Below are 15,835 nucleotides of genomic sequence, written 5' to 3'. Positions count from 1 at the left end.
TTATTATTATTATTATTTAATGCATAACAGTTGGTTTATTTTGTACATTTTTGCCTAGTCATGCTTCAAGCGTTTCTAGCAAAATCATGTTACAAAACAGTTTCTTCTTTGTTTAGCCTTTCGGAAAAAAGTTCACGCAGGGGGCGAGAAGGAATGCAGCTAGTGTAGACAGAAACATCTTTGCTGGAGTTTGTTTATTAGTTTAGGTCATTATTTTAGGCACGAGTCTATTCCAATAAGTAAAAGGGGGCTGTGTTTGTTTTGCTCTCGAGTTCCCCCCAATCCAAACAGCACTACATACGGAAAGAAATGCATTTTATATCAGAAAACGTTGATGCGGCTTTCTAAAACAAACAGGTTGATCTGTAATAGCAGATGCTTAAAGAGGTCATCGGGCCTGCAGTTTTATAAAAACATCAACACAAGTGTCTTCGGAATTCGGTGTCGCTCAGGAGTTACGCAACATATATGATTATTTATTGTATTTGCCTCGGTCCCGCGGTGAACGGGGCACGCTTGTTATTTTAGCTGGCTGCATTTATGTGTCCAAGCACTAAAAGCGTTTTAAAATACTTTGGAGGGCTTTGAATCAATGGTCTGAAGGCAGGTGCTATTTGTCACGTCCAGACATAGAGACTTTCTTTGTTTGTATGGGCGAACGCGCTCTGTGGTTTCGCCCGGTTCAGATATATATATATATATATATATATATATATATATATATATATATATATATATATATATATATATATATATATAAAAAAGGGAATTTCTCTCAATTTAAAATCTAAACGGGAAGTGGCTTTTTTTCTGTGAGAGTTTCTGAGAACAGCCGAGCTAATTCTGGCTTGGAGTAGCCAAAGTAGGTAAATCTGGACTTAAAAAAAATAATACTTTTAAAAGCCGTCGCGTCGAGCCGCGTCTATAAACTTTTCAATGCAAGATCTCGCGAGTGTTCGGAGGTAGCGCGTTATGTAACGAGATTGCTTTTATTAATCCCGCGTTACTTTTTTTTTTTTTAAACGCATATTTCCAAGCTATGTCATCTTTAGCTTAATGTTCGTTAACTATTTGTAGGGTGTTTTCCTCGTTCGGGTCGCCACTTGATTCCAGTTTCACAGATCGGCCGAAAAACGTGTCAGTTTAAACATAAAATTGCAATAAAAGCATAACACGTCGCACCCGCGTGTCTTTGACTCGTGAGAAGAATTCTTTATTAAATCAACTCAGTTTTGAAGCTGTTGGGTTACAATGCTCTCTAATAATGTGAATTAGTTATTATTAGATCGGGCAAGTATGAGTTTCGAATGACGCGATTAATATTTTGTGGTTGGTATCGTTTAGATATATTTTATGCTACTCCATCTAACATTTTGCGCTTTTGTAAACTATTTTGGTTTACTTCCAGTTTACAGAAAATGCCGCTAATCTGAATCAATGCAAACCTGATCCACAAGAGGTCTCTGTCGCAGCATCGTGTAACTCGTCCATTAAACACAAGTTTTGCTTTTTGAGTAACACAAATCCGAAACATGTCTGCTTTGTAATTATTGGCACTGCGTGTTCAAGCTTCGGGGAAATTACAGAGTTTAGTATTTTGTGCCGTTATAAATATTTGGTCCTAAATATCCGCCCACTTCTGCGAGAGGGCGCTCAAGAGTCTTATTAGAAACCTAGCTTTAGTCGTTTCGCTCTGAACTACTTACATGGACACTGTTTCGGGCCAGCCGATCGCATGCTAAAATTAAATCGAACATTTTGAGTCTGCTGAACTGATAAGTGTATATGCACGTTTTTTAAAAAATATGCATGGAGATAAATGCATTCATTTTATGGCATCTGAAGAGGAGTGTTTGCGCACATGCTGCTCAGAGTTGGAATAAATGCATGTACACTATAGGCTGAGAGCATCCTTCATTTAATCTGGTTTTTGTGCGGCATTTCCGGGCAATGAATTTTGAGCTGGCGCAGAGCTGCCTTAACTTGGCTGTGTCGCCTTATGAATATAATTTTTTTTTTAATGGCAAAACGTGATTCGTCCACAAGAGGTCGGAAGAGGCTATGCTTTATGTGGTGATAAACAACAAATTCTATGTTGTCGAATTGACATGTGTTTTATTAAGTTTCGTTGTCAGTTTTGGATGTTACGTAAACGTACATACAAACAGAAATATATGTGATTTTAATAAGCTTATTGAGATAAAGCAGTTTGCCAGTCTCTTCTAAATCCACCTGTGGTCCGGCCTGACCAGATACCTTATTTCCCGACTGAACTAAACTCATATTTAATCAAATGATATTTGATCTGAGCCAAAATATCACCGACTTTGTGAGGTGTTGCGGCTAAAACGAATCACTGCTTTCACGAGAACCGGTGAGCTTAATAAAAAAAAAAAACAGTTTTGGACGAAAATACTCGACAGTATTAAAAAACGACAGGCAAAGTTCTGTATCCAGAAAATGAAAAAAAGCCCAAGAAAGGCCCTAGTTAGGTCCCAGCTGGAATTTGTTTGTTTTTTCCACGTGACGAAACTGCTTTAAATGTGAATAACATTGAACCTTAAAAAGCAAATTGTGCGGTACAAACCAAAAGTAAATTGTAATAGCAGCCCCAGCATCATTAGTAAAAAAATATTGCTGTTTCTTATATATATTGCACACATTAACTAACTTTTCATACAAACGTGGCTTCTAAACGCTCATGCACACCAGCGTCCAATCAGAGCTCGTATTAATCCGCGCATACTGCTTTGTCCTAATGGACCGCAGCCTAAGCGCGGAGGGATATTAGAGGGACTACACCCAGAGCCTCCATTCAGCCGGGACTCTTTACTGCTCAAACTCTCATTAGAGAAGGGGGCGTGCGGGACATCCAGATACACGGTAACCGCGAACGGAGAGCGCACGAAGCTGTCGATCCCGTCTTTTTAAGGATAGTTTGCGAGCGTTTGAAAGCCGAAGGCAAAAATGTCTTGGCAGAGCTACGTGGATAGCCTGATTGCGGATGGCTGCTGCCAGGACTCCGCCATTGTTGGGTGCAACTCAGACTCTAAATACGTGTGGGCAGCGCTGGAGGGGGGCACATTCATAAACATCACGGTAAATAAACGTTATTTAACGCACTCCTTATGCTGCCTTTTAGTGGAGGACCGAAAACTGTGGCTGTGTTTCAATAACTAGCACGCCGCCTATCTAGAGCGCACGTTCGGTCAGCACAGGCGCGGAGTCGGGATGCGGCTGTAAACAGCGTTTAATTAGGAATTAGCACTTAAAAGCGAAACTCCGTTTGAAAGGCGATGTTTAACTTACTCAGCGTCAAACAAAGCGGTCATTTTATCGCTGTGGCGTAAAACGCGCCAAAATGCCGCTGAAACTCCGATGTGTTGTCTTTGTAGGAGACTCCCGAGGGTTTGGAACACAGCCTGGGTTTCGATCAACCTGTCAAGCCAGTTTATTAGACACCCAGGGCCCGATCAGTTTGAATGGGAACGAAAGCCAACACGTACTGGCCGCTAACCGACTAAACAAACAAAAAAAACACTTGAAGAGATTTTATTTATTTATTTATGAGTCTTTCTATCTCTTGGGTGTTTGTTTATTTGGGCTAAGCCCGACACTAGATCATCCAGGCTTGCCTGGTTGCGTTTGACGAAAAATCGCCAAAATGCCTGCAAATAATTTGAGACGTTAAAACGCGAACGTCGAGGGTCGAAGTCCAGGTTGAGGTGCCGCTAAGACTTCCAAGTTTCAGTCATGAAGAGGGAGGCGTTATTAACGCGAACAGGCCGATGCGATCGACCGGTCAGATTCGAAAATCGCCAGACTACGTACACCAGTTACGTACGTGAAAACACGCGTCATTCAGCGGCGGAATGTGCGTAACGGCGTTCCAGAATGCGGGGTCTTCGCAGCACCTGCCCTCTTCCCGTTGTCCAAGATGGCGCTCCAACAAATGGGTGTTAATAAATCTAACGGCCTTATTTGTCACACTGACCTTTATTTTATCCCCAGTTGCCATTTTGCGAAGTGTGGGATAAACAATCGTTTTACCATTGTTAACGGGTTCATAGGGATAGTATTATTTAAAAAATGTCAGCTTTTAATTCTTTTCACAGCGCTCGCCTTCGTGTTCTTTCATACCTGTGAGATGTGATTTAGCTTATGAAGAAAAGCACTGAAACATTTCTCCAAATATGATTGTGCGTGATCTATAATGACATCTAACAATCATTTTTTTGCCGAACTACAGCAACAGATGTACGAATTGCGAATTTCAAGGGATGGTTCAACCCGAAAACGAAAATTTAAAGGTTGTTCCAGTTTTGTATCGGTTTCTTTGCTGAACACACAAACAAAAAAAGGATATTTGGAAGAATGTTGGTAGCCAAACAGTTAACATCCACTTTTTTTCCCCCCATACTATTTGAATAATTGGCTACCGCCAATTTTTTTTGGTTACTAAGGTTTTTCTTTCGTGTAAATACAGAAAAAAAAAACCCGACTTGTTTTGAACGACTTGAAAGCGAGTGGGTTTTCCATTTTATGTGAAGATTTTATAGCTTGTATTGTTACGGGAAGCCTGGAAAGTATTTGGAAAGTTTGTTTTAAGGTCAGAAAGTGTAGCTAACGTTAACCGCAGTCATGCTTTTTTTCGTTTTCGGTTCTGAAATATTCTATCAGCTAGGTGTTTTTTCGAGAGGAAATTCCTCATCCAGCAATGGTGAGAGGCTCTCGTGTCAGTCGTATGGGTTTGCGCCGACAGCGAAAGCCCGTAGTCATTTCTTCTTCCTTTCCTGTACTGATAGAGAAAGGAACGAGTCCCGAGTACAAAAAAGGCCTTGCGAAGTTCAAGGCCGCGTCCGTCGCCATGCAAGCGCCTCCAGACCTCGCTGGAAATAGCATCGGCTCGCTGATTCCCACCAAAGAGTAGCTGCTTTTAGTTTTATGTGGTTTGGCCTTAGGGAAAAAACGGTTCGGTGGATTCATAGGGGGCCAGTACAAACAAAGCAACTGCGACGCAGTCCAAATGACAATGAAACGAATAAGAAAAGCACACGTTCAGGCTTGATCAGTGCTGGCGTTCGACACACGAAACCGTTGTTTAATGTGATTTACTGCATTCCAGTTTGAGGGTTAGGCAGAACGTTTCCCAGATATGTCGCGTCGAAGTTCCTCCTTTTAAGGACGCTGCTGCAGATCGCATCCACTCAGCCAAGCTTTTATCATGGTCATAAAAGCGTACGCTAAAAATAAACATCCACGTTTTGGAGAGTTGATTGGGAGTTGATTAGCTTTTGGGTTGTCTAGTGGCACATTTCTGCAAATTTTCAAAAGTATTCATTTGTATGTCACTATTAGCAGCACACTGTATTATTTGTGAACTTTTGACTGATGTGACGGATATTTAACACTGCGTGAAATCAGAAAAAACCGAGTTGTCGGGCAGATTTCATCACAAAAATAGGTTAAAGTCGCGTCTAGGGCAGGTGTTTCCAACAGCTGGTAATTCGTCTTTTTCCTCTAATAGTAAACCTTGTGCACAAAAGAGCTATATTTAACTCTTTTCGTTGTCTTCATAATGATTTATTGATGTTCAAAGTGCATAATGACACATTTACCACCTTGTATCTTTACCTGAAATGACCGTGCTCCTCTAACCGTCTACCTGCATGCGTTTGGCTGTTCGTTAATCCGTATTAAAAGCTAAAAGGCTAGGACGAGAAGATGACTTCCGCATTTTAATATCGTTTTATTTTTTCTTAACGCCAGCCAACAGAAATCGACGTCCTAGTAGGAAAAGACCGAGAAAGCTTTTTCACCAACGGCCTGACCTTAGGTTCAAAGAAGTGCTCGGTTATCCGAGACAGCCTCCTCGTCGACAACGATTGGACGATGGACATCAGGACGAAGAGTCAAGGAGGAGAGGCCACGTACAACGTCGCCGTCGGCAAAGCAGCCAAAGGTACCCTTCTTATTTCATCACAAATAAGTTTTGTTAGCAAAACTCGACGTTTCCCTTCCTTAATGTCCCAAAATGAACTCGTGTTGTAGCGTGGAAAATGTAATACAAGAAGCATAATAGACTGAAAAACAATCCTAATTTTGACTTTGAGAAGCTAGCTTTTACCAACGTGGGTTTTTTTCTTTTTCGCGAAGTAATGCAGCGGTTTTTTCCGGCGCAATCGTTAGACTTGATTAGGTTTTCATAAAGTTCCTGGGACCTGTTGAGGTACATTAACCTCTCGCGTGCGCGCTCTTCTGCTGCTCTCTCACACACCTGGGGTCTGTCGCTTCCCCAAACCTGAGAGGATTTCCTGTTTCCTGAAATAAAGTGGTACTTTATGAATCGATCTTTCTTCTAGCTCACGGCATGCATTGAGGAGACGAACTAAACTTGCTTTTCCTGCTCGAATGGAATGAATCGCAATCCATTTCTCTAATCAACACTTTCTGAATTTAATTAAATCCAAATCTATATCTCTTTAGACGGATGCATTAATTGTTTGGTCGTTGCTAAACGTATTGGTAACATCATAACTAGGTTCAGGATACTACAGCGTTGTTTAATGCTTGATTCCGATCGGCGATGAACTGTGATTTAACCGCATTACTTTTCCTGCTCACTTTGCCAAATTATTTAAGCTATTTCCAAGAGCCCTACGGCTTGCAAAGAATCAGGAAAAAAAACAAGTGTAAAAATAGCCAATTTTTTCCCTTTAAATATCTCCATGAAGGCAAGATGTGCAAGTAGTGATGATGAAAAACGTATCTGAAAAATTTTGGTAAACGTGGTATAAGCGAGATGATGGATAACAAATTAGTGTTGCATCGTCAACCATTACTTATTAGGAGTAATTATATAATTAAGCATTACCTAAGAGGCAGACTTTTGAATTCATAACATCTGATGCAGTGTGCAGCTTATACTGGCCCAAAAATTCCCAAATTTATATATACATTTTTATAAGTTAAAAAAACTAAATTACAAGTATTGTTATATTAATTGCATTATATAGTATAGTCCTATATTAAGGTCTTATTACTTTTGCAATGCAACATTGACCTACTTGAGTTAAATCTTTTTTTAATAGCTTTAAATATTAAAAACTTTTGTTTAGTAGTCAATATTTGAAGCGTATTGAAAAGGCTTTGAAAAAGAAAAGAATGCCTATTGATGAACTTTTAAAAAGTTGATTTTTTTATTATTATTATTGTGCATTCATAATTAATTCTAAACGTATTTGTAATTGTTTACTTGCCAGAATTTTTTTATTGCCTTTAAAAAAATTATTATTATTATTATTATTATTATTATTATTATTTTTTTTTCTTCTTTTTTTTGGACCATGTAAATCCGAAATTACCGATACCACAAAAATAGCACCCAACTCTTAAACCAAGTCGAACTATTATTAGTTACTGAAGTGTTACCTTTAGTATCTTAATGAAGGCATCTCCTGTAGGCTGCAGTCTTTCCTCTGCCTACATGCATGTTATCTCAATCTCTTTCTGCTTTTTTTATTCTGTCCTATCTGGCCTCGTTGATCTTGGTTTGGCTTTTTTCCAGAGCTGGCATTTTCCTGTCCTCTTAACTTCCTCTCTCTGTCTTTTTCTTTCAGTCTTGGTTCTTGTAATGGGCAAAGAAGGGGTCCACGGCGGCGGCCTGAATAAGAAGGCATATTCAATGGCAAAATACTTGAGAGATTCGGGGTTCTAGTCTTTGTTTTTCTTTTTTTGTTTTTTTTTTTTTTTTCTCGATCAAGTAGTAAAATTTAGGGAGAGAAAAGTCACCCACGTTCCCAAAAATAAGCTGTGAAGATTTTTTTTATTTATTTTTTATTGGCATCTTAATGGCAAGGAAGGGTAATGAGTTTCGTCAACAATTGCATCGCTTTTTAAAGTCTTTTCTTTTTTTGCCTTCAAGTTTGTTGATTTTTGTTCTTGTTTTTTTTTTTTTCCCTCCCTTGTGTACTACAGCATTGGTTTTAGTCATGGGCAAGGAAGGCACATATGGAGGGCAGCTCAACAAGAAAGTGTATCAAATGGTTGAATTCCTGAGGAAAGCTGGATATTAAGACACCTCCAATCCTAGCTGCTCGTTCAGCTAACCCTTCTAGATGGCTTCATCCTCCATTGGTTTTCAACTTTACTTCCATTTTGTGCTAGCCAAACCCCATTTCTTTCCCTTTAATGTCCATTTATTGAGTTCAGTCTCATTTTGGCACTACAGTCCCATGCCACATTTCAGACCAAAATCTAGCTTGTAAACGTCAGTTCTTTATTGGGAGTTTGGTTGATTTAACCAAAGGGCTTGAGCTCAACTCAAATTCCCATTCCTAGATCCAATCTGGGAACGGTCGACTGTATGCATATCTTCAAGCCTAGCGAATGAACCATAGTCGGGCTGGACAACATTCTTAGCGTTTTCGTAAAGCTAAATATGACGTCCGTTCCAACAAATGTCGTTGTTTTTCTGTTTGTTTTTCTCAACCTGAAGCTTGTCGCCATTTGGCAAATCAACACTAACTGTAAACATGACACTACCGATTGAGCGATTTATGTCTTTTAAGTTGAGACCTTGTTTATTTGGCTTTAATTTTTTTTTTTTTTTTTTTTTAAACCCTGCAATTGAATGTTTATTGACATTCCGTCATCGCACATACTTTGATAGCTCACGTAAAATATATACATTATACGTTCACTTTTTTTCTTTTTCCTTTTCGGACCAATTTTTGTCACCGCTTCGGTTATTTCCGCACTTCCATAAACGCTAACCAACGAAACACTAGCGTCTGATCGCAGACTTCACTTCAACACTTGAATCGTTTTGAACCCGTACTGTCATGACTGTGGAATTAAATGCCTTTGAGTCGTCAGCGATACAACCGTCTGTCAAAACTTGATGTTTCATCAAGTCCAAATGTTAAAGTGTGACACTCAAATCATAACGTGTATTCTGTGCCATAATGTAGAGTATCTGTTGTTGTTGATTCGAACAGCTTCCCGAATGATTCTTCTGTCGCTTCTTTGTTCAGGGGTTTTTAGTATCATCTGAAATTCTGGCCTTGTGGGGTATTTGTACAGGTGACTCTAGTTAACTTCTTTCCCTCCCCCCCTGTACTTTTCATACAGTCTGATATGTCTGATTTCATACGCATAAAAACAGAAATGCCATAAAATTAATTTCACCTTGTTTACAGACAGATTAAATAAATCTATTCCAACCCAGTTACTTGTTTGTGTTCTTTGCTGTTGTTTCAAGGTTCATCTTACGGGTTTTTTTTTTTTTCACACAATGGAACAGTTTGAATGTAGATATTGTGTTGTTTGTACAAAAACAATTACATTAAAACATTCTATTAGACTTTTAATCAGTTACCAAACATTAGCTAGCAGTAAGAAACACGACATCTGTTGAAAGAAATTTTGACGGAAAAAGGTTTATAATTTAAAATCTTTACTTAATTTCACAAAACGAACAACTGGTCGTAAGCATTCATCACACACGATGAGGTGTTTATGGGGTGGGGGCAGGAAACTGGATTTGTTCTTAAAGTTGCAAAGGGGTGGAAGGGGAAAAAAAATACTCTGGAAAGTTTCCAATAAGATTCTGGTACGTTTTCAGGAAAAATAACATCCCTTTGAAACCCTATTTTTATTGCACAAAACCACATTTCTCAGGACCTTTTGTTGCACGCAAAAATGTACAATATTTATAAATGCTAGTCTATATTTGGCATTTAGAATACCGATGGCAAAAAAATATAAAAGAACAACGTTAAAGCTGCAGTACGTAAATTTGGGGGGGGGGGCTTAATTATATAAATCGTGCTAACGATGGTTATTAAATAATAACAGTTAACACATCAAATTATTGTCTTTTCTCAAATTACTACGGTTAACATTAATACTGTGACTATTAGCATAGTGTATTAGCGTATGATTAAATAAGTTCTGTACAGTCTAATGCACACTAAAAAATCTTTTTAAATCATTTTTAACCAAAAAAAAAAAGTTACGGATCGTGGCTTTAACAAACAAAATATGTCTCTCTCTCTTTGTGAAAATATGAAAGACGTGTACACACTTTTCTTTTAAGCCCACTTTATATTGTTTATTTATCAGGTGGCTCATCAGGTTAAAGTGGGTGAAATTCAAAAATACTGGAAAACGTCATTTCTCCCTTCCTTTACGCCCGATGCTTATGCAGGTTGCCAGATTGACGACGGCAACAGGAACGAGCTCAACCGACCGCTCTTAATCTTTGATCAACTTTTTAGATTTGCTTGGCAACCTGGGGCGTCAAAACAGTATTGGTTAGAATAGAATAACCGACTCCAAGTTTGCATTTCAGAAAAACAAATAAGTGTATTCCTCAACATCTGCATACATATAGCGTTTTGCGCAGTCGTAACAATTACGTACAGCACTTTTAAAACCACTACGCCAGACGACAAATCGACACGATCAGCAAAATGTGTAGTATTTTATTAATGGAGAAATGAATGCAGACTATTTAGAAACAAGGGTGAGCAGAAACTTATATTTACAGCAAAGCAACATTAAAAGGCAACCAGACATCGTTAACGGTTCACGTCGTGTTATCAAAAAAAAAAAAAACGAAACCCTTCGATTCTACTTACCCGAGTTACTTCCTACTTACAGCATATAAATGATGTGTTATTACTTAACTACACTTCCAAGATCACTCGAATCACTGGCGTTTAGAACGGCTCCGCTGTTAATGATCAAAACTAAAACGTTGACGCTAATAAAGTCTTAACGTGTCGTATAAAACATGCAGTTGGTCGCGATCGGATACAGGTCTGAGATGAGTTTGGCAGCAAGCGCTAACGACATTCCCAAAGGCGACGTTTCACCAAGTCGGCAAAATCTGCGCACTTCACTCAGGGGGTGATTTTATAAAATTTCGCTGCATAGTATTGCTGAACGTTAAACGGATTTGTGACGATAAACGGCAAGTGACGGTGAAACGCGTACAGGGATCTCGTCGAGAGTTCGAGTCAGCGTCGGCTAACGGCTCAGGCGCTGGCCTCCATGTTGTCGGGGCGGCCCTGCTGCAGCTGCACGACCACGGTCTCCACCGTGACCTCCTCCTCGCTGTCGGTGGTGTCGCTGCGCTCGTCGTAGTCCGAGGATTCGGCGTCGGGATGGGACAGCGAGCCGGACATGGTGCCGAAGGAATGGGCGCTGGTGGAGGCCAGAGAACGTAGCAGGGGCGTGTTTTCCGACACTTCGTTGTCCTCGCCGCCGCTGTCGCCCGACTCGGACTCGGAGTCGGAGTCGCCGTCGGACGGCACGACCTTCTGCTTGCACACGGGGCAGGTCTTCTTGGTTTTGGTCAGCCATGGGTCCACACACTTGCAGTGATAGGCTGATGATCGGTGCAGAGAGAGTTAGCGTCACACATCGTGACAAAGATGGGTCTATTGCAATTTAGTTAAAAGATTCCAAGTAAAAGTGATCAAATGTATTTAAACAAAAAAACATGACTATTCGTTGCACATTAAGTGTGTGTGCATATTGAATGTATTTAAATAAAAATTACAAAAAATATTCTGATTACTATTTTGCACTTAATGCCGTTTATAACTACTTTTTAATTAGAAATTAAATATAATTTTGCATATTAAAATGTATTTGTTTAAATATAAATTAGTAGATAAGTTTTTCCCCGTTTGTTGCCCTTCCGTTCCTTCATTTATTGAACGTTAAATATTATTAATAATTTTATGTATTAAAATTAATTGAAATAAATCTTAAAACTGACATGCATAAATACAAAGTGTACTCTATATAATTTTTTTTATACATTTACACAATTTATTTAAATTAATGTTATTTTTACTACGCATTACAGTACTGAATTATCACACACGCATGTAAATAAAAAGCCATGCTTTCAGTTGTCTCAAATGTTAACATTTAAACTATTTTTATTATTATTATAATTTTTTTTGTATAATTTTTTTTATATTTAATTTGCTTTGAAACGGTTACATTAAGTCTCACCATGTGAGCAGGGAAGAACCCTCAGCTTGTCACCCTCCTCGTACTCATCCAAACAAATGGCGCACACGTCGTACGAATCACCTACAAGGAATCAAGAAAAGGATTGTTCAATCAGTATATTTACACTACATCAATATCTCCGATAGAAGGGCAGCACGTGATTGGTACATCAGCAGCCGTTTCTTTCCGATTCTGGGTTTTGTGGATCGAGGAAAACATTCCAGGCTCAATAAGTCCAGGAATTCATCCTGCCCTCCTTCGAATTCCTCCGGCTTTTTTTCAGGTTCCTTTGCACCAATGAAGGAGCCGCCGACGCTCAGTGTTTACACGAGCGGTAAACGAACCGCCGCGGCTGCATGTGACCGTATATGGAGAAGTTGATATCGGTCGCAGGCTCAACGGTTGGCCGGAGGGTTCACAGAGACGGTTTACAACGGAAACAACTCCACACTTCGTGAAGGCGATGAGCTCGTGGAGAACATGACGAAGAAAACCTGCATCTACCGGGTTACGCGTTCGAAAGGCACTTCGTAGTATAGTTTTTTTTTTGGCTGTTTTACTATATTCTTGTAAGTTTCTTCGACGTCACGTCAAGCAGATTCGCAACGATAGCAGCAATTGAAAACCAACCAAAATTTCAACCGTTATTACGTTTCCTCGAAATATCGAGTAAACTGGCGATTCGCAATCATTTCGAATTTTAAAATTCACTATATTCGCGCTATTTTTCTGCCGATAGAAAAGAAACCCAAAAAGAACACTTCTTTAAAAATCGTCCTGAATATACGATCAAATACACTTGCAATTCGCGAAAGTTTTGATTTTGCGAATACTGGCACGGATTTTTTTTTTTTTTTCACGTCAGATCTACCGAATTCGTTTTTACATTCGCAAATTCAGTACTCGCTAATAGAAAATGAACAAAAATTATTTTTTATTTACTATAAAGTTTTCCCCTACCATTCATTTTTCTTACGATAACGTCAAGTTTTTCGAATTTTCTAATTTGTTACACATTCAATATTCGTGGTATCTGGTTCACGTCAACCTGATCCATAGATCTGTGAGTCTGATTCATCAGTGTGTCTTCGTCTTAAAGAATATTTAAAAATAGTATTTTAAATTAGTATAAGTTTTTTTTTTTTTTTTTTTTATATATCTTTCAAAGGTGACATGTGTACTATAGTATGATAAGAGTCTAAAAGAGTCTGCAGTAAAGCAGAGCGACAGCAGCTGTGTGCTCTGGGTCCAGCTGCTCTGTCATAAGACAGGAAAGACCTGCTCTCTCTCTCTCTCTCTCTCTCTCTCTCTCTCTCTCTCTCTCTCTCTGTCTCTCTCTCTCTCTCTCTCTCTCTGTCTCTCTCTCTCTCTCTCTCTCTCTCTCTCTCTCTCTCTCTCTCTCTCTCTCTCTCTCTCTCTCTCTCTCTCTCTCTCTCTCTCTCTCTCTCTCTCTCTCTCTCTCTCTCTCTCTCTCTCTCTCTCTCTCTCTCTCTCTCTCTCTCTCTCTCTCTCTCTCTCTCTCTCTCTCTCTCTCTCTCTCTCTCTCTCTCTCTCTCTCTCTCTCTCTCTCTCTCTCTCTCTCTCTCTCTCTCTCTCTCTCTCTCTCTCTCTCTCTCTCTCTCTCTCTCTCTCTCTCTCTCTCTCTCTCTCTCTCTCTCTCTCTCTCTCTCTCTCTCTCTCTCTCTCTCTCTCTCTCTCTCTCTCTCTCTCTCTCTCTCTCTCTCTCTCTCTCTCTCTCTCTCTCTCTCTCTCTCTCTCTCTCTCTCTCTCTCTCTCTCTCTCTCTCTCTCTCTCTCTCTCTCTCTCTCTCTCTCTCTCTCTCTCTCTCTCTGTCTCTCTCTCTCTCTCTCTCTCTCTCTCTCTCTCTCTCTCTCTCTCTCTCTCTCTCTCTGTCTCTCTCTCTCTCTCTCTCTCTCTCTCTCTCTCTCTCTCTCTCTCTCTCTCTCTCTCTCTCTCTCTCTCTCTCTCTCTCTCTCTCTCTCTCTCTCTCTCTCTCTCTCTCTCTCTCTCTCTCTCTCTCTCTCTCTCTCTCTCTCTCTGTCTCTCTCTCTCTGTCTCTCTCTCTCTCTCTCTCTCTCTGTCTCTCTCTCTCTGTCTCTCTCTCTCTCTGTCTCTCTCAGTGAGGCACACTGCAGCGGCCGGCAGAAGTGATGAATCAGCACGGCGGCCGGATGAAGAAAACCAATGAGTCAGCAGAGACGCCATGAGCGGGAACCAGAGGAAGGTGAACGTCAGGGTGAAACACACTTTATCTGTGTGACGGGATTCAAAAGCCTCGGTAACAGACACGGATGAAACTACTAGTGCTGTCAAATTGCATCAAAATAAAATATATGTGTGTACTATATATATATATATATATATATATATATATATATATATATATATATATATATATATATTTTTTTTTTTTAAAAGAACAGTGTATCCCACAATGCAATGCAGTTCAGTTCTGTGAAAACCACTGAAAAATCAAAAAGTGAATATCGAAGAACAGCATAATGTAAATAATAATAATAAGCTATTAAGACAAAAGCATGATATCCATTAGTGGTATCACAATATACGAATATTAACGACAACTCTGATATGTAAAAAAAAAAAAAAAAATTAATAGTTAATACTACACATAATAACACTAAATACAGCGCCCCTATCTGGTTGACACTCCGATGCAATAGGGGGTGCTATTGTACCCTAATACTGACGCCACCCATAATAACGAAAACGGAAGATGAGAAACTATGATTACAGTACAGAGACACAGCACGGTTATAACAATAATGATACAGTGAAGCAATATCATTGGATACATTTTTAAAGCGATGTTTCTGATTAAGACGCCGACAATTAATCAGAATTCATCCTGAGTCTAAGCATTTAAAGTGACAGTAGCCTAATAAGTTCTAATAAAAAGATAACGTTATAGTTGTTGATGTGAACAGGGGTTTTTTTACGTGGCAAATGACAAAACTGGAGCACCCACTTAAAAACGTTAAAGTTACAACTTTTGAAGTTGTCAAGTTATCATTTTCGTTTTGGGTGGGCTTTAGCAGCATACAAGAAAATCCAGCGCACACTTCTGATAACAAATTCATCGTCCGCTGGCGTGGATGCTAACACGGCTATCGCTATAACTATTGTTATTGACAAGAAAAGTTATTATTAGGTTTTTTTTAAGTGGCAGAGGACAAAATCCAGAACAGAATAAGAAAATTTATATTGTTATCGTTATTGGTGTGAATACGACAAAAGTATCGTCTGCTGGTGTAGATGCTAACATAGCTAGCATTGTATTAAACTAGTAACGGTTTACACGGTTTTTTTTTTTTTTTTTTAAACAGCTACGGTTACAAATTACAAACGTGCAAAGTTGAATTTCACCAAATCGTCACGAATGCTATTGGCCGGGATAATTTTGTGGTGAAAATCCGATTTCGTGACAGTCCTATAAACACCACTCAAACGGACAAAGCCGCCTTTCTCGTGTCCACAGGCTTTGCATAAAGAAAATAAAGCTTGAAGTGTGGACCGATTTTTATGCACGCGCCCTCGTAGGTTTGCGGACGAGTCATCCACGTGACATCTGGTAAATACGGACAATGGAAACAATTACAGGTGACCTTCATGCTGGTGCGACTCTCGTTAGCTCTGACTATCTGAAGCGTAAAAGACGAATCGGACGAGTTCTGCTGGCTTTAAAAACCAAAAAATCTCGCACCCTTTCAGTCCGTTTATTTTTGAAAGCGGTTACGTGAACACAGGCGTGTCCGTAACCCGAGTCCTGACCGCACTCCGACAC

The 15,835-nt window shown here is 39.5% G+C and overlaps 2 protein-coding genes across 4 annotated transcripts in view; one reads left to right on the top strand and one right to left on the bottom strand.

Moving 5' to 3' along the window:
• The first annotated feature begins 2,805 nt into the window (after nt 1–2,805).
• pfn2b (profilin 2b) lies at nt 2,806–9,228 on the top strand. 2 transcript variants are annotated; one of them, XM_043223393.1, is made up of 3 exons: nt 2,806–3,099; nt 5,770–5,962; nt 7,620–7,971. In XM_043223393.1, the coding sequence occupies exons 1-3, from the start codon at nt 2,968–2,970 to the stop codon at nt 7,715–7,717; spliced, it is 423 nt and encodes a 140-aa protein (XP_043079328.1). In that variant the 5' UTR covers nt 2,806–2,967; the 3' UTR covers nt 7,718–7,971. The 2 variants fall into 2 exon arrangements, with proteins under 2 accessions (XP_043079328.1, XP_043079326.1); XM_043223391.1 differs by lacking the exon at nt 7,620–7,971 and adding an exon at nt 7,978–9,228 and having other exon boundaries at nt 2,810–3,099.
• Nucleotides 9,229–10,462: 1,234 nt separating this feature from the next.
• Nucleotides 10,463–15,835, bottom strand: part of rnf13 (ring finger protein 13) — a 16,925-nt gene continuing 11,552 nt past the window's right edge. For both annotated transcript variants that reach the window (XM_043223415.1, XM_043223414.1), the window contains 2 exons: nt 12,034–12,114; nt 10,463–11,395 (listed from right to left, as the gene is read on the bottom strand). In XM_043223415.1, coding sequence (XP_043079350.1) covers nt 11,043–11,395; nt 12,034–12,114 — 434 coding nt within the window. In that variant the 3' untranslated portion in view covers nt 10,463–11,042. The remainder of the gene's footprint in view (nt 11,396–12,033; nt 12,115–15,835) is intronic.

Source organism: Puntigrus tetrazona, chromosome 22 (genome assembly GCF_018831695.1).
Source record: "Puntigrus tetrazona isolate hp1 chromosome 22, ASM1883169v1, whole genome shotgun sequence".
NCBI lineage: Eukaryota > Metazoa > Chordata > Actinopteri > Cypriniformes > Cyprinidae > Puntigrus > Puntigrus tetrazona.
This window is presented reverse-complemented; position numbering and strand designations above follow the sequence as displayed.